The 19206-nt window shown below is 40.3% G+C and overlaps 1 protein-coding gene across 1 annotated transcript in view; it reads left to right on the top strand.

The window, feature by feature from the left end:
* The window catches only part of KCNH5 (potassium voltage-gated channel subfamily H member 5), a 161674-nt gene that overhangs the window by 66369 nt on the left and 76099 nt on the right, over window positions 1–19206 (top strand). The window contains exon 7 of the mRNA XM_051769866.1: window positions 197–626. Coding sequence (XP_051625826.1) covers window positions 197–626 — 430 coding nt within the window. The remainder of the gene's footprint in view (window positions 1–196; window positions 627–19206) is intronic.

Genomic DNA, 19206 nt, shown 5'->3' with positions numbered 1-19206 from the left:
ATGAGTGCCGAACTTGATTCAGCCTGATGGGGACAAAAGCACTGTAGGGGGAGAAGGGTTTGATTTTGTATTCTGTTATCTGAGGCCTGAAAAACTGTATAGAAAGATTTAAAGGGGATGTAGGAATTGCTGTACAGTCTTCTGTGCTAACCAGCAGGATATATCAGATCAAATAACGATTTTTATTCTTTTCTAGGGAATCAGTAGCCTCTTCAGTTCCTTAAAAGTGGTGCGTCTTCTACGGCTCGGTCGAGTTGCCAGGAAGTTGGACCATTATCTGGAATATGGTGCTGCTGTGCTGGTGCTGTTGGTGTGTGTGTTTGGGCTGGTGGCCCACTGGCTAGCCTGCATATGGTACAGCATCGGGGACTACGAGGTTATAGATGAACTCACCAACACAATCAAAACAGACAGTTGGCTCTACCAGTTGGCCCTGAGCATTGGGACACCATATCGATACAACACCACTGGCTCGGGGCAGTGGGAAGGAGGACCCAGCAAAGACTCCTTGTACATATCCTCTCTCTACTTTACCATGACAAGCCTTACAACGATAGGATTTGGAAACATAGCACCGACCACTGATGGAGAGAAGATTTTTTCCGTGGCCATGATGATGGTTGGCTGTAAGTAGAACTCAATTTTGCTGTGTTTAACCCAAGGGGAGTTCTGTGGCTGGCATGAGGGTTGCGTAGCACGCTTGCTGTAAGCTTTCTTGACATCCTAAAAAATCTGAAGGCCCTGTAAATAATCACAAAATGAACTCAGAATTATGGAAAGCGGGAATGGAAATTATGTAGCTGCTGTAGCTTTTAAGTTGTTTGCAAAACTAAGTGTTCTGGGTACATAAGTGTGCCCACAGACAAGTTTGTGTTGAATTCAGGGCCTCAACTTTTCACTTTAAAGATGGCTTTTATCACATTTGAAAGGTCTTGGCTAGAATTTGGTTAAAAGTACAAAGTATATTCCAATTCAGATAGTCTGACTGAGTTTTGCTTATAAACTTGCACAAGCTTGGAAACATTTCATGTGGTTTTATCCAATTCTTGAAATATTTAGTGATTCTATAAAGTGATTGTGTACTTTATTGTAATGGTTTGAGTTACAAGTCCGAATTTTATCTTCTGAATGTGGTGACCTTTGTCACTAGCAAAGCTAGAAGTGAAGGAAATGATAAGACACTACACTGCACCTTTTCTCTGCTTCCTGCTGTTTCAGAGCTCCACTGAAATACTCTAAAATCAATAGTGGTAAGGCACATTTCTCATTTCATGTACTGGCAAGGTTAGACCACTGAGCATCTCTACAGGTTAATAGGAATCTTCCAAAGATAGTGAAGACAACTTAAAATGTTAATACCATTTCAGAGAATTATTTTTCTGTTAAATAATTCTTGGTATTTCTCTGTTGCTTTCTATTTTCTGAGCTCCATACAAACACTAAGCAATTATGTAACAAGAGAGCAAACAAAACCTTTTGATAATAAGATCTGCATAATCTCTCTGATAATTATCTCAGCTAACACTTTGAGCTCATCTCAGAGAAATACTGAACTATAAAAAGGAAGCTTTCTTGCTACAGTCTTTCTAGGTCTTTAGAAGATTAAATCCATTTGTTTGGAGATTTTGAAGTGCTTTTTAAAGAGAGGTTGCGGTTTTAGGACTCTTCTTGCAGTGTGGTGCAATGAAATTTCTGCTGAACATCATCTCTACATGATGGGTTGATGTGTTCCAAAACATTTCCAACTTCATAAAAAGCAAATCCCCAAGGCAGAACATCAATGAGCCGTTGCAGACAGGTCATCAAAACCCTCTAGGTGCTGTTGTGCCATTTGTTGAAACCGCTTTGTGGTATTTACAGAATCTGGAGACCTGGAGAATAAAGTGAATATATATTGTAATGTTTATGTCCCTTGGGGTTTTTTTGGTGGGGACTTCTGTTGTTCTGCAGAGGAGGGTCCCACAGGAGGAACTCAGTGGTAGATGGCTTAGGGTGGGGTGAGAGCCATAAAAACATAATGAATTATGTTCATAAAAACATTATGAATTACTATTTATAATGATAACAACAACAGCAAAATACATACATGGCCTCAGTAAGTGAAAATGAAGTGGTGATTGTAAGCTGCTTTGTATTTGTTCTAGGTGGATTGTGTTCTTGCTTTTTCATCTCTGAAACATGTTAAAGATGGGGAATAGAAGACACTGCAGTATCAAAGCTGGCTTTTACCACAGCCTATGTATGTGCCACTGTCAGATCTTAAAAAGTTTTTATAAGTGCTACATACAAAATTATTAAGTGTCCATGTCAAATTTGTAAGTGGTAACTGTGAGCTTAATAGGTGGAAAACCTTGGGTAGGTTTATATAAGGCTTTTAGACAAAGTCAAAAGTAGATTCTAAAATTTAAGAAGCATGGCAAAAGGACAGTTGAGTTGCTTATTGCATAAAAATAATACCATCAAATGTGATGTGTCTTCTCTTGTGAGTCAGGTGAAGAGCATTGTGGACTGCAAGAAGAGTACTTTAGTTTATTTACCAGTGTGAAAATGCTCAATTATCATCAAATGGTTGAATCTTTTGCAATGACATCAATGCAGATTTAAAGATTCACAATTCATGCACATTAGTGTGATGGCTGCCCCTGAAATCCAGATGATAATACAGATCAGTTCCTTGATTGGTTGAATACTGGTTAGAAAATACACCAACTCCCAGACATGCACTGGTCATGGGCTTCATACTTGCAATATTCCTACAAAGAGATCAGACCTGCAGGATTTTATAGACATGCTTTGCAGGGCCAGCTGCTGAAAGCCTGACACTCTGAGCTCCAAAATGAAATAGGAAGGCACAGCAAACAATCAGTCGAAAAGGCAATTTCTCAGGCAATCAAAGTGGCCAGTGAGCCTGGGAGAAGGATTCGGGCCCATGAAAAGTTGTAACTAAGAACTGAAAATTATTTGAGTAGTTTTCGAACCAAGATGTTTTAGTTTCTCTTTTGAAACTGTGTTTTGAGATAAACATTCAGCTAAATTCAATTACAGTTCAATCAGTAAAAATCTCTGCTTCCCAAACAGACTCCTGTTATAAGCAGAGAGAGGCTGTGAAATACCTTTGGTAGTTCTCCCGAAAAAGTTTGCTAATACCAATAGTTGATATTGGCAGTGCCTTTTCCAACAGACTCTGCCAAATAAATGTCTTAAACTTAGCACTGGAATCAGAGATAGTAATTCATCACAATCCCAGCTGCCTACTCATGCAAACTGCAGATAGGAAAGGAAATCTTCGCTGCCTTGTCAGCGAGAAGCGGCTTGTTCTGAAAACCCCAAGTTTCCTATTCATGCCAGCAAAGTTATCAGGACCTGGGAGGAGTATTTGGAAAGACTTGCAAATCCTTCTGGTGGGCAGGATTGCAAAGTGGTGTACTTGTTAAAAATAGCCAGGTTCAGATTCTGTAGGTGCTGATAAAGCATCGCTCCGTGCGGGGCAGTGGCGGGGGAAGCCCTGATGAATGGGGATGCTTTTCAGTTTGATTGGCAGTTTGTCATTTCTTTGTTCACTGAGGACAGATTGAGTGGGATATTTAGACTGAAATACATCACCTGTCTTGCAGGAAAGAGAACTTTGAATAACTTAACCTCATCTTTCAGAGCTTACTTCAGATTTCTTTTTGCCTGACTTGTTTTATCTTGGTGTCCAGTGCTGTTCAGCAATATTTTTTCTGCTGCTTCTTGACACTTGAAAAGCTAAAAATAGCAAACATAAAGCATCCTATGACAAGGGAGCAAGTTTTTACAAGGGTTATTGTTTAAATACCTATTGTGCATTTGCTGCCTAGAGTTGCTGAATATGCATTGAAAATCTGATTTTTGTAGCACCTTTTGTGTTGATCTAGGTTATTTTATCCCCTCTCTGTGCAGAGCAGAACAAATAGATAGGTCTGTCAGATCCTTTGAATGGACGAGGAATCATTTATCATTCAAGAAGGTCCTGTCTTGTAAACCTTCCATTATCTTCTATCAGCTCACAGCCCCCAAACAGAAGCTCAGTCTCTGCTGCTGCATGTTGCTCTAGTTCGGTCCACAAGCAGGTTTTAGGCTTCTGCAGCCCAGCCATAGATGCAGATGTAAAATTGACAGGGCTTGTGCCTTTCACAGGAAAAATAAAAAAGAAGAATTAGTCAAGAGAGAAAACAGAAAGAAACTTTTGGTTCATACACCATTATTACTGTCTTGCAACTCCCCACTGCCAGGACTTCAGTGAGCAGAAAGTCAGTAAAAGGCAAAAGGCGTTTTGGGAAAGGTGGCAGTATGGCAAGGTGAAACAGCTTGCAGAATTCAGGAGAGGTGGGGTTTTCTGAAGGAACAAGAGTTCATGTACTGCCATATGCCTCCTTCCTTCCTGTGCTTCCACTGGGAGAAAAGTGACCAGCTTCCCAGTGTCCTGGCTGAGGCTGGGATAGAGTTAATTTTCCTCCTAGTAGCTGGTGCAGTGCTGTGTGTTGGCTGTAGAATGAGGATAATGTTGATAACACACTGATGTTTTAGTTATTGCTGAGCAGTGCTTACTCTGAGTCAAGGACTTTTCAGCTTCTCGTGCTCTGCCAGCGGGGAGACTGGGGGGGCACAAGAAGCCATGAGGGGACACAGCTGGGACAGCTGATCCAGACTGGCCAAAGGGACCTTACACACCATATGACACCACTTTTTTCTTGTATTCTTTTATCATATCTTTATTATTCCCCCTCTTCCTTTTCTGTCCTATTAAACTTTCTTTATCTCAACCTATGAGTTTTACTTTTTCTTCTCATTCTTTCCCCCATCCCACTGGGGGAAGAGTGAGTGAGTAGCTTGTGGGGGTTTTAGCTGCCTGCTGAGTTAAAGCACAACACCCAACTTGCAGCTCAGAGGGGCTCTGACACACTCCTGTGTGCTTCTGATTTACCTCTGTCCATGTGTAAAAATGAAATTGCTCTGAATGGCACACAGCAGATTGCAAAGTCAGTAAAAATGTGGCACATTTTTATGTGCCATAAATGTGGTATTTACATGAGTTTCTTCGTCCAACTGAGTGAGCCCAGCCCAGTGCATACTTCATCCAGGCAACAACAGAAATCCAGTATATTCCACTGAAATGCTCTGACGATCCTTACTGAGAGGGAAGGTCAGAACATGATATCGAAGGGAAGAGTGTCAATAAACATTGAATACTTCACTGCTTCTCAGGATGTGAAAGACATAGAAAAATCTCTTAGTTACCAATCAGTCCCCAGAAGAGCTGAGAAAAGGTGCTTTGTTGTTCGTCCTTTGTTGTTCTTCTTCTTTATCTACATACTTTGTTACTTTGGCATCTGTTTACTCCAGTTTTATGGGGAGGTTGTTGTGGGGGAGATGATATTTTTCAGTGACTGGTTTTAAATTATGGTGAAGACAGGCTTGGTAATTCAAATTGGTTTTGCATATGAGCAGAAGAATTTGTTGTGGTGATTGTACAGGATAACTTCTCTTGAAAATGTGAGCAATTTCTTGACACTTCTTTCAAAAAATAAGTTTCTAGTTTAATGGCTTGAAATACTGCCTTCTTGTTGACATCTTAAAATACCCAGGTTGATGACTTTAAGGTAGGAAAAGGAAACAGATGCAATTGCTGTCACTTTGAACCCAAGTTCTTATTGTTAAGGGGAGAGATGACAAAGGCAAGTGTGGGTGGGTTCTTCTTGTCATGGAATCATGGAATGGTTCAGGTTGGAAGGAACTTTAAAGAACATCTAGTTCCAGACCCCCTGCCATGAACAGGAACACCTTCCACTAGAAGGTGTCTGCTAAACTCATAGATATCCTAGGTATGTCAGCTAGACACATAAATGTAGATATCCTAGATATCCTAGATATGTCTGCTGAACACAAAGATGTCCTCCTCTGCTTTTAATTTTACTAAACAAAGAGAATAGGACATGCTCTTTCCTTTTTAAAATGAGTGAGATGCTCTTATCTAAGCCACCCCTGGTCCTAAAGCCTCCTGTATTTGGCAGACAATGCTCATGTCATCCCCCCTTGCTGCTGCTCACCTCTTATTTTTTGGAGTTGTGACATGGTCTGCCAGGGATTGTCAGTCATCTCTCCGTTGATCCGTCAAACCTAATTCATTATTTAAGTGGGTTCTTTCATTGTTCATGTAACATTCATCAGTTCCCTGCCAATATATGGTAGTTAGCCACTTGAGTGCTGTTTGTATGAATCATGGAGGTTTATCTAGTAAATTTGTTAGGCAGTGGCTGAGCCCACGCACTGACACAACAGTGTATGAATGTAGGAAAGCGCTTGTCTGGCAGACTCCCAGACAAGCAATCCCAAGAGTCCATAGGATTTAATTTTTGATCCTGAGGAAAATGTATGTGTAAGATAGCACCTTCTAGCAAAAATCATTGCCAGTAACGTAGATTAAATCATATTTCTCATAGCAACAAATAGTAATATAAGAAGGCTTTACATCTGTAGGAACTCGTAGGCTGAAGTGTTTAGTGATAGTTGAAATCCAGCTCTGCCCTAAAGGTGTCCTACAAGAGTCAGTTCTGTGTAAGGGCAGTTTCCTTTCATGCAGAGATGTGGGATGTGGAGAGATGTGGCTCTGCATCACCTGTCCAGGAGCTGCAGAAGGATTTGTTTGACCTCTTCAGCAGTAGAGGCCTGCCAATTTTTGCACTGCTCCTTGCAGTTTCTTAAAATGTGGGATGGGAGCGGGAATATGTCTCTTTCAACAACAGCATGGCCTCACTAGTGAACTCCTAAATGCTTCTTAGAATCACAAAATCGTAGAACAGTTTGGATTGGAAGGGACCTTAAAGCTCTTCTTATTCCAACCCCCTGCCATAAGCAGGGACACCTTCCACAAGACCAAGCCCACCTGGCTTTGGACCCGTCCAGGGACAGGGCATCCATGGCTTCTCTGGACAACCTGTTCAGCACACACAGATGTAATCCTCAAACTGCATTTAGTGGGTGTGTGCAGGATGCTTCCATAGCCATCAGTGTGACATGGCTGCAGAACTGGGTGACAGCCTGCACCCCCTGGAGGGATTGCTTGCAGGTTATTGCTGCGTTGGACTTAGCTTGACCCAGAGTGGTTTTAAACATTAAGACAGGGTGTCAAAGGTGTTCCCAGAAGGGCTGATTTGGGTGTATTTTTAGCTGTCTTGTTCTGGGCAGGTGGGCATTTGACCTCATCACCACTATCCTGCTGGATGTAATACCAGAATTAACCTTCTGCAGCACCAGTACCCTTGTCTTTGAAGGGAGCATATTTTGATATTTCAGAGCTTGAAGAAGGGTTCTCAAAAGGCAACAGGACACCTGAAGACTAGAGGTAAAGATTTATGTAACAGCTAGGTCAGTGATGCCATTTTAAGTGAGACTGGGGATGAATTTATTAGCTTAGTATTTCAGATGAGGCAATGAGGAAGGTGATAAATTCTTTAACATCCAAATCAGGAGACAGCAAAACTGTTCATTTGTATTTACCCATAAGTGCAAATGGAAGAAAGCCATACAGAAAGTTACAAGAAGTTGCCTTGCAAGTGGAAATTTCCCCTTTTGAGTGCCATTGAAAAAGCATTTTGACACTTTTGTACTGCTAAACCATAGTCCAAGTGCTATTAGCTCTACAAAGCATGGATATCAAGATCTTTCTGTGATTTCTTTTAATTGTAAGTAATCTTAGTTATGTCTCATAGGTGGAGCAGGAGTATTTCCAGTCAGGGTACTGGTCTCAGTGCAGCAGCTGAACTTGGCAATCTTAATATTCTCTGAACAGCTGCGTGGAAAAGAGAGTATAATCATATCAGTAGCCTACAGTAAAAAAACAAGTTACTCTTAGGGAGTAAAAGGTCTGGCATCATCCACTTTTTAATGGAACTTCAGTGTAAGAGTGAGAAAAGACCTCTAAGATCAAGTCTAACCATTAACCCAGCACTGCCAACCCCACCTCTAACTGTGTCCCTAAGTGCCACATCTACACATCTTTTAAATCCCTCCAGGGATGGTGACTGCCCTGGGCAGCCCATTCCAAATTTTTCCTAACATCCAATCTAAACCTTCCTTGGCTCAACTTGAGGCCATTTCCTCTCATCCTGTCACTTGTTACCTCCTTTCAGGCAGTTGTAGACAGCAATAAGGTATCCCCTGAGCCTTCTTTTCTCCAGGATAAACAACCCCAGGTCCCTCATCTGCTCTTCATCAAACCTATTCCCCAGACTGTTCCCCAGCTCCACTGGCCTTCTCTGGACATGCTCCAGCACCAGATTGGAGTGGATAGAACAAGGACAGTTGGGAGACACACTGTAGTGGGGCCATATGTGCCTTGTTTTGCTTTAACTCTGGGGTGGCAGTAGATTTTTAGATATTTGGGTTCTAGTTGATAGTAAAAAGTCTTTATATAAAAGAGCTTTAAAACTGTAAAGCAGTCTCCTTGGGAAGCTTTATGGGATTTTTTTTTTCAAGGTTATAGCTAGCATGTGTTTATGTAAGGTTTACTTTTATTGTCATTGTCTTAAATGAAATTATGGTGTCAAGAGAGGTAGGACAGTGAGTGGGAGAGGTAACAATGAAGAAAGAAATGTTATTTCCTGCTATTGAGCTATATTATTTAAAACAACTGAAAATTGATGTTAAATAAATTATATGTAAATGGAGAAAATCAACCTTTATGCTCACATATAGTGCAAGTAATCACCTGAGATTATCCCAGAGGGATTATCACATTGTCCTGGATTACTCATAACAACTGTATCTCTCAGGAAGGAAAAAGTTTTAATTAGTCCAACTAGATCAGCAAATATATCCGACTAGCTAACAACACAACACAGCAAAGCTTTATAGCATATTGTGCTAGAGGGATAAACAAATCTGAAATAAAAGGTACCCCCCAAGGTATCACACTGCTTGGATGGAAGGGGCTCAGGAGATTGTTTGTGTTTTCCTGTATTGAAGTTTCTGAAAGCCAGGCGAGTGATCTGAGTCTGTGTCTGCACAGAGATCCTTGGCTAATTTTGTGAACTCACGAGAGAATCTCTGTGTGTGTTTGGCATTTAAAAAGGAGAGTTACCCAGCTAAGTCAGGCCAGTTACCAGGTAGATCCTGTCTGATTTCAGTGGAGCTGGGTTCCTCATTGGGCCCTACTTTCAGTGGATAAAACAGGTATTTGCTGTTAAATCTCATTAATATTGGCCCAGTTTTTCTTGCAGGTAAGTGCTATGGTTTATCATCTGGAGTGTGTGAAAAGTTAGGATGGGCAGTTAAGCAAGGAGACAAGTTGTTTAAGGAAGTGTCCCAGTGTAGAAAAATTGATCATACGAGTGGTATCAGGCCTTAAAATACTATTTTTTTTCAGGTCCAGCAAGAGATTTCCTGGCTTTAATTTTGTTAGGTTGACTTTCAGACCTGAAAACCTGTGAGACGTTGTTGGATATCCGGAGAGGCTTTGTTTTTTCTAAATATATAAAAAGCCCCAATCTCTGGGAGGTTTCATTATTGCAGTACTGCCTGTGATACTGTAACATGTTTGGTGGTAGTTAGAGATACCAGGTAATTGGATAAAAGATGACTGATACTGGCTTTTGGTTTCTCCTTGCTTCATTTCTGGAGTTCTGAAGTAACAATGTCATGTTCCTCTTGAAAATTCTGAGAGCACTGAGGACTCATCCTGCACATCTCTCGTCCTCATTCATCTTTCCTGTAGCTTTTTCTGCAAGAACTTTGGTAGATTCAGGAAAAATTTTCCACTGGTGGAAGCATACTCTACGTGGGAGTATGACTGCAGGTTCCTCCCTGAAGAGCTCTACCCCTTTCCCTTCAATGTGGAGGAAGGACAGGAGAGGATCCAAACTGGCATCTCTTCCCTGGGTACCTGCTGTGCACCCTGCTGAGTCAAATCCAGTTGTGTTTCAGTAGGAATATTTTGGTCATAAATGATTAAAACTAGTTTTCTTCCGCTGGCCAGCAGCCAGCACGGATGTGTCGAGATGAGTTCGTGGCAAATTAATCTGATTTCTTTCTTTGACAAGATAACTGCCTGGAGAATAAGAGGAATTGAGTAGATACGATATATCTGAACTTTTTAAAAGGCTTCTGACACTTTTCTACATAGTCATCTTGTAGCAAACGAGTGAAAGATGATCTCAACACAGTCATAACAAAGTCGGCGATAACTGATTGAACAACCTCTCTCGAAATATAATCAAGGGCTTCACTGTCAAAGCTGGAGGAAATTACCAGGGAAATTTTTGCCCTGTGTGTGATTCCATTCAACATTTTCATTAGCAGAGTTGAGTGACAGAGCAGAGAGAGAGAGAGCACATCGGGAGAGTTATGGGGAGGGTTGCGAGTGGTTTGGATGACAGCATCAGAATCCATAATGATCCCAGTAAATTGGAAAGGCATCCCAGAATCATCAAGGTGAATGTCAGCAGAAGTGAATGCAATGCACCACATGTAAAGAGGGCAAATCAAATGCATAAGTGCAGCATAGGGAATAAATGGCTCTGCTGCTGAGAGGCTGGAGAGGATTTTGGAGGATAATAGATGGGGAAAGTGATAGGCAACTGCAGACTGAGTGTAACAATGCAACAGTGGGCTAAAATCTGTAAATCTCACTCTGCAAAGTATCAGGAGCAGTGTCATAGGCAAACTGAAGAGGGCATTTATTCTGTAGGGACTAGGATTGGCTAGGCACATTTTTTTTTAATTTGTTTTTTTTTAATAAAGTTCCTTAAGGAAGCTGTAGACCAGCTGGAGAGATAGGAGATCAATAAAAACTTGTTACAAGGCAGGATCTCAGGGGAATAGTTGGAGGAACTGACTTTGGCTTAAGCTGATGAAAGCTTAAGGGGTACATGAAGGTTGACTTCTACCATGGAAAAAGTGTGCTTGAGAGGGAAAAAAAAAGTGTTGATCCTCTATTTTTTCTGGAGGGCAATGAGGTCAGTTAGGAGGGAGTGAAAGACTGATGTTGGAAACGGGGATTTCTAACGTCAGTTCACCAAAACTTCTCATCTGTGTGTGAATTCAGGTCATGGGCAGAGCCACCACGAGATTTGGTGGACTCCATTGATAAGTATCTGTCAGTCTGGCTGCAGGTATCCTTGCTCCTCCCTCAGTATTGCAGTTGGACCAGGCAATCCCTTGAGATCACTCCCAACCCTATGTCCCTCTGATGCTGGAGAATAAGGTACAGCTGCAAATCCCTGTTGTGTGTTAAGTGAGTCTAAGCTAGCCAAGCTCTCTTTCTCTAGGTGGTTGACCATCCTTAAGTATTTAGTGATTTTTTTGTGGTCCATGATGTAGTGGCTGCAAAGTTTGAGCTGTATATTCACCCTACATCACTTCCATATTTAACCTGTAAGATGTTCATGCACTCACTGGGGTACCCTCATCCCGGGGAAGTTCAGCTCCCCAGGGAAATGCTGTTGTCATCCCAATAGTGTGAGGCTTTGAGAAATGAATGGTAGTGTCCAGTGCTAAAACAAAACTATAATTTTATAATTTTTTTTTGGCAAGTACAAGGTCTGTGTGGTAGCGTTCATATTCTCTAACAAATTCAGAAGGCATTGTTTGGAGGAGATGATTCTTGATTCAGTTATTTATGGAAGAAGAGCCTGTTCTCACTGAGGGTCTGAATCAAGTCCCCCTGTAGGAAACAGAGGGAAATTAATTTCAGTAGAGGAGTTTTGACTTTTTTTGGTTTTTAAAAGCTTTTGTAACTGAAATATAATTCTGAGCTAAATACTCTTGCCTCAGTGTTTTCATCAGGACTTTTTCATTACAAAAATTAAGACTCACACTAGAGAAAGAAAAAATACTGATTTTATGTTGGAATTTTAATTCCACCCCTTTTTTTCTTGTCTTTATTTCTCTAAAATATTTTTGTTTTAAATCCACATGTTTTGGTATAATGCACTGTTAAGAACTGTAGATGGATGGGAGTAGAATTTTCCTTGAAGTTTGAAAAAAGAAGAGAAAAGAGATATTTGGGGGCAATAGCTTTCAGTAATTTCTCTCTTTTTCCAGGGGAAACTAAATAAGTAGATAAAAGCAAGAAAACCTAGCAGATAGAAAAAGATATTTTTCAAAAGTAGATTAATAAGCTTTTATCTTACCTTGTCTACTTTTTTGTTGCATAACAACATGAAGGATTTTCTAATAGAGAAGAATATTTAATTTCTTCTAAAATGTGTAATGAAAATTAAAGCATATTTCAAAGCTCTTTTATGAAGCGTAATCAGAATTGAAATAGGATGAGGTTGATGGAAAAAGGGTTTATAAATATCTGCCACTGATTTCTGCATGGTGATGTGACAATTGCCTTTCAGGTGTTTTTCCGTACTTCCCAGAATGATCTTCTCCATAACTTCACCAGGCACTGAAGTGAGACTGAGAGGCCTGTCATTTCCAGGGTCCTCCTTCTTGCCCTTCTTGCAAACTGGGACAACATTGGCCAGCTTCCATTCAGCTGGGACCTCTCTGGGTTCCCAAGAATGCTCAGAAATGATTGAGAGAGGTTTTGCGATGACATCAGCAGCTCTTTGAGGATTCTGGGATGAATCCCATCAGGCTCCATGGATTTGTAGGCATCCAGTTGGAGCAGCAGATCCCAGACAACTTCAGGGTCTACTGGGAGGTGATCATTCTTGCAGTGATGGTCCTCCAGCTCTGAGGTCAGTTATCCATGTTGAGGGCAGAGGCAAAGAAAGTGTTAAATCCCTTCTGCCTTGTCCCTGTCCCTTGTTTGTGAGGTGACCATCCTTATCCCATAATGGGCCAATGGTATTTCTGTTCTGCCTATTGCCATTAATGTATTTGAAAAAACTCTTTTTATTGTCCCCCACATTTCTGGCAGCTTCAATTCCAGTTGAGCTTTGGCCACACAAATTCTCTCCCTGCAGTGGCAAGCAGCATCTCTGAATTCTTCCCCTGTCTCTTGACCTTTCTTCCACTGGGCATACACCTTCCTTTTTTGCCTTATTTCCAAGAGAAGATCCCTGCTCAGCCTAGCTGGCCTTCTGCCTCGCCTGCTTGACTTCCAGCATTTGGGAATTGCTTCTCCTGTGCCCTTAGGAGGTGATGTTTGAAAAGTGACCAGCAGTGATGGTGACCTCAGCACCTGCAAAAACATTTTCGCAGGGGACCTTATTTATTAGTTCCCTGAGCAGCCTGAAGTCTGCTCTCCTCATGTCCTAAGTTGAGGTTTTGCTGTCACTTTTCCTCCTGTAAACGGAGATTTTAAACTCAATCCCTTCGTGGTCGCTGTGGCCAAGGTGGCCACCAATCTCCACTTCATTCACAAGATGAACTCTGCTGACAAGCAGCAGATCAAGGAGGGCATCTTTCCCTGTGGGTCCCTTCCAACTCAACATATTCTGTGATTCTGTGAATTGGAGATGGCTTGGAGCAAAACACATGTGAAGCTGCTGGTGTCTCGTGAGACCTTGTGGAAGTGAAAATGATTGGTGTCACTGAGCACCTTGTCCCCTTTCTGTTCCTTGGGCAGGAGCAGGCAGGTGTTGCACCCGTGTTGAGGCTGCTCTGCTGTCTCCTCTGGGAAGTCGAGGGGTAGCACTGACTGTTAAATGGGATGTTAAATGGCAGAATTAGAGAGATTTATCTGAAGCATTATTCTCGATTTCAAAATAATAAATCTTCATTGGCAGAACTTCCTTAGCAGTTTTCAGGGATTGTAACAGATGCACATTACTCGTGTGGTTCTTGATGAGCTTTGGAGCAGGATTACAGTTTTGTTTTGTAGATCCCACAGCCTGCTTTGGCCATTTTTGAAAAAAAGAAAACCACTTTTTCCTAAGCTTCAGATTGGGGTCCAACATTGCAGCTATTTTACATGTTCCACCAACTGCTAATGGAGCAATACGGGAAAGCACAAGCTTAGATCGAGACTCTGTTATACCTGTTAAAAGCCCCTCCAAAAAACCAGGAATAACAGAAAATATTAATGAATTAAATCCTAGAGTGCTTTGCTAAACAGAGGACTTAATGATAAATACTAGGGCTCTCCCACGTCTAGCTGTCTTAGGAACAAGTGAGATTTAAACTCCCCTGCATTACAGACAGAGTTACAGCGAGAAAATTATTCATGGTTTAAACATGGGTGTATTTTTATTTAAATGCTTCTTATAAGTATTTAAACAAATGCCTCTAAATGCTTGCAATATTACACGGTGTGATTAGAGGCTTTGAAAGTAGTTTAATGGAAGCTGCATCAGAATTGAACACCCACATGAACACCCAGAATAGGAGGGACAGGAAGCTGAGCTGAGCAGATTTGATCCAGCCTAATTAGTCAGGTTGTTGTTGTTTTTACAGCCTATTATTGATACACAAACACACTGTTGAAGAATTAGTAATCTAAAACATTGCAGTTCATTAGAGTGTTTAGTGGTGTTCTAATAGCCATGCTCCATCTGGATGATAATAAGAAATAATGGACCATAGAGAAGTTACGCATCCTCACCTTCTAATCCATTTTCAGCCAGCTGGGAAAGCAACAGAAGATGTTTGCTGAAATATATCACTTTGTGATTATAAATTCAAAGGGAGCAGAGTCCTCTGTTCTTTATCTCTGCACCAGGCATTTATTGTTTTCTTCCTTTGTGTGCTGCACTAATATTTCTGACCAAATTTATACTGTGGATAAAGGCACATCATTGTGTCAATATGACACAGACATCTCTGCAGTGGCATGGCATCTTTAATGGTTTTGATGTTGCTACAACTAGAGTGTCAGAATTAATCAGACTTTCTCATAGTTTATTGTCTTTTGGGTTGTAATTGTAGCAACAAAGCATCATCACGTATAATGGAGGTTGTTAAGTAACGTGTTTTCATGTGTACATGAAAAGGAGAAGGAGTCAGCTGTGGTCTCTTTTAATTGGCAGCATTTGACAGAGAAACAAGAGCTTTTGGGCAGACATGTCTAAAGGTTGAGGCTTTCATGTAGGAATGTGAAACTTTTTAGTTTCATTTACAGATCTGACATCTGTTAGAATTGTGAACTTTGGCATTTGGTAAATATTGTAGTTCTTTATTCCTCTCCAAACCTAGGCTTGATTTATTGGTTTAAATGTTAAATGGCTGGGGGCAGGAACTCCACATGTTTTTGTACAGTGCCTACCAAACCACGCTCCAAGTTACAGGGAACCAAGATGAACAAATTAAAATATTTCGGGAATCAGGAAAAAAAAAAAGAGTCTGACTGCACTGAATTAGTCTGAATTTCTATAGTTGACTCCACATAACTGGCTCAGACCTTGGGTCTAGTTCAAAGAGTGCAGGAGACATTTAATTTTTACCAATTTACAGTTTAACAGCTGAGTGAAGGCAGAGGTAAATGGGGGATGCTGTCCATTGCTCTGGCTGGTCTAATAGCCTGCAGTCAGGACATTTCATGATAGCCAGGAGTTCATGTGGGTATGAGCCACAGCATTTGTGGGAATAAATCAGGTAAGCCTTGTAGCTCATCCTAATTTAAAAAATAATAAAATACGTGCATTGTTTTGCTTCAGGGGATGCAGCCTACTAAACAGGACCAGAGGCAATTCTTTCTACCAGGAGCAGTGTGTTCCATGGTAAATAGTTCCAGGATTAATATAGCCAGGGTACATGGGAACAGTACAGATTTGTGCTGAAATTAGTCCCTGTCTCTTGCTTCTCAGAAGAATGTGATGAGCATATGTAGGCATAAATGCCTGACATATCCTGATCTCTTAAATTGATATAGTAACGTGTAAGGCAGAGCCAATATTATTTAGCAGAATGGCAAGATATATCTGGCTGACATGACCAAGCCTCAACAGGTATGTGCTATAAATATGCAAAAGGTTTTGGAAGTCCCGTTATAGACAATGGAGATGTGAGTTGTTTAATATATTAGGCAACATATTCAAAACACTGATGGAGCTTTGGGGAGTTTTATGTCTTATTCACTGCCAAAGAGATCTTGGCTTTTACACCATGTACATATTTTCTGAAAACCTTTCCCATTGCAACCAACACACAACATTTTAAACCAGTTTAAGGATCTGTTCCTTGCTCCCCTTTTACCCTCCAAAACAACACAGATATATTAGCTATAAAAAGGAAGTGTGAGATAACAGCTACTAACAGGCAAGGTTAAGATAAAACATCAAGCCACTGACCTCTGAGCAGTAGGTCTTGGAGTGCTAAACCTTAAGAGTAAATTAATATTAGACACATTTTTTTTTTCCCTGAAGAACAAGAAACCAATTCAGGGTCTCAGTGTTTTTGGTTTTTAGATTGGTTTGCACTTTCTACATGACATTTCCTTGGGTTTTGTTCTTACAACCTGTTTCTGTCTGAAAAATTTTGGATTAACCTTAAAAAAGCCCATAATGAAGTCAGTTCTACTGCTGATGAACAAACATGTTGGTTTTGAATGCTTTTAATATTGGAAGGATATTTTCAAAGTTTTTATGTGTATTTTTTTCCCAGTGTGATCAATAATTGCATAGAATTTGATTTCTGCCTATAGCTGTGGTTACTCTTACACATACTTCCAAAAATTAATGAAGAAGACTGTATTTTTCATGTAGAGCTACAACAAATGAAAACCAGTCAAATTAATTTTTCCTCAGATTTCATAAGAACATTCACCTTGACGTTAGAAAATATCAGGCCAAAACAAATTAGTCTCATGAAAGGAAGGAAGTTTAGAGTGGGAGGTGAAACTGTCTCAGCTGAGGAATGCAGTGTTCAGTCTGCAGATGATAAAACTTTTAACTCCCTTTCTTGCTCCAAACTAAATATCCTTATTTTGTTAAAAAAAACTAACATTGAATATATATGAGTTTTGTGAGACAGTGTTACCTTACTTCCATTTCCTGCCCCAAATAAAATTTGGCAATCAACTTTATATTTGTAATATCCTCTTTCTGTCATTTTATAGTCGCTTCACATTCAAGATTTCTAAATAAAAATATCAAGAAAATTATTAGCAGAGTCAGAAGATGTGGTTGCAAAAGTGTCACAAAATGAGGACAAATTTTATTTTTTTGACAAATCCAGTTCTTAGGCTTTGATCCTATTAGTTCATTTTAGAAGCCAGTATTAAACAACGGACTTTACTGAACTACATTTGGGTGGTCTGGGTGTCTCATAGATCAGATTCAGATGTTTTGACAATTACCCCATTGTTATCCTCAGAGACTCTATCCTCATGTGATGTTCTTCCTGAAATGGTTCCTGTGAAGATGGTAATTAATTTTTTTCCTGATCTTTCTCCCCAAATTGCTGATGTGGCACAACTTTTGACCTGGCGTGCAGCAAGGTAGTTTTGTGTGGCTGTAACTGGAACCAGGCCATCTATGTTGTCCCAGGGCAAAGTCTTGACATAGTTTTTCTCCTTTTTTCACAAGCAACCAGAATGTTACCTCTATGGTTTTGAAAGTGAGGGGAGACCTACAGGATCCATAGCCATGATAATAATTTCACTTTTTGTGACAAGGTAGAACATGGAGCGTGATATCTTGGAAGCTGATTTACAGGGCATCTTTTCATTAACACAAGGAAATCTTCAGCTCCCATCTCCTCTTCCTCTTCCTCTCCCAAGCTGACTTTAGTCAGGGTATATTTGTGATGCTCAGGTATGAAAGTGAGTATCTGTTAACTCAGAGTTATTTTTCTTATCTGTAGTAGCATCTATATGTATAGGCAGAAAGTGAAGCCTGTGTTGTGCATCACAGTAGAATATGGAATTGCAAGAAAAAATATATTTTTTTGTTTCTTTATGAAATTATCCATGCCATCTCATAACATAGTGGGAATAACATGGGAAATAATTGCTGCTAATTAAACGTTTCTGATTTAAAACCATTCCTGTAATCTAATTAGGCTAAGTATGTGGCTGAGTATTGTATGGGTTAGTTAATAAAAATATTTTTAAGCAGGGATCATGGTGACATTAGAAAAGGTTAAAATTAGTTATGGTCAGGAATTTTTCTTCCTCTTTTTCAACCCTGAATATATAAATGAACTGGGATGGGAGAGCTGGAAGTGAGGTTTATTCTCTCTTTTCCTTCATGTTAGTAGAGGAGAGATTTTCTGCAGTTGTCTGAAACATTTATCACAGCAACACGCAGAAGTATTTTCTTTCCTTTGGGAGGTGAGTGCTCTGTGTTCTTTATACAGGATAAATAAGCTTTTTCACAGAATTATGTTGTCAAAGTCTTTAAATACAGAATATCAGAGACATTTAGAAATATACTAAAACACTTTGGGCCCATTTCATATCAGTCATTCTGTTTGCTTTGGCTTTAATCTTGCCCATTTTTCACTGGAAAATTTGATGCACACTTTTACCACAAAAAAGGACAGATTCCTACCTTTTTATAGGCAGTACCTACAGAGCTGTCCATTGATCAAGCACTTAATAGAGAGTGCAGCAAACTTATTTCAAAAAGCGAGGAGTCCCATGTGGCACATCTCTGAGGACCAAGGAAATATAAGTACCAAATAGGTGTGCTAAATTCTCTGGGGGAAAGGATTCCTTCTAGTGACTGCATTATCAGAGCTCGTTTCTGTGTGTTTTGTGTGGATCCCTCAGATTTCACCTCTGCATAGGATGAGCAAAACTATAGGCAGAGATGGTCCAAGGGAAAAAATGGCAGATAAGTGTGGTTTTCCTCTTCCAGACCTTATAGGGGAAGAAGGGCACAGCCTTTGGAGTGTCAGTAGTGACCTGGCTTTATGTTAAATCCTGAGGTGAAACTGGAACAGTTTATCTGTGAAAGGGGCTTTTTTGCAGTGGAAATGTCTTCATGGAAAGGACAGTACACTTTTATTTTAGGTCTGTTGAAATTTCTGTAAGTGAAAGAACCAACATAGTCAGATTGAAATATTTTATCTGGATATTTTATTCTGTCGGTTCCATGAGGTGGGATAAAAGGAAAAGAGAGTTACAGCATCCTCTACTTGGAGCATGCAGGAGGGGAATTTCAGGGCACTTTCTCCTCCTTCTCGAGAAGTTTATTCTCAAGATTCTAATTTCATCACAAATTTTAGTCTTTGACCTCGTGGTTTTAATCCCTTTGCTAATTTTACTCCTGAGCTCCAGGTTGAGTGGGGTTTTGTGTAAGCACATCTTTTAATCTGGTACAGTGCCTTCTTAGCTTGTTTCTGATTAAAGGC

Source organism: Manacus candei, unplaced genomic scaffold, assembly GCF_025592945.1.
Source record: "Manacus candei isolate 608988 ecotype Guabito, Panama unplaced genomic scaffold, ASM2559294v1 h1tg000113l, whole genome shotgun sequence".
Taxonomy (NCBI): domain Eukaryota; kingdom Metazoa; phylum Chordata; class Aves; order Passeriformes; family Pipridae; genus Manacus; species Manacus candei.
This window is presented reverse-complemented; position numbering and strand designations above follow the sequence as displayed.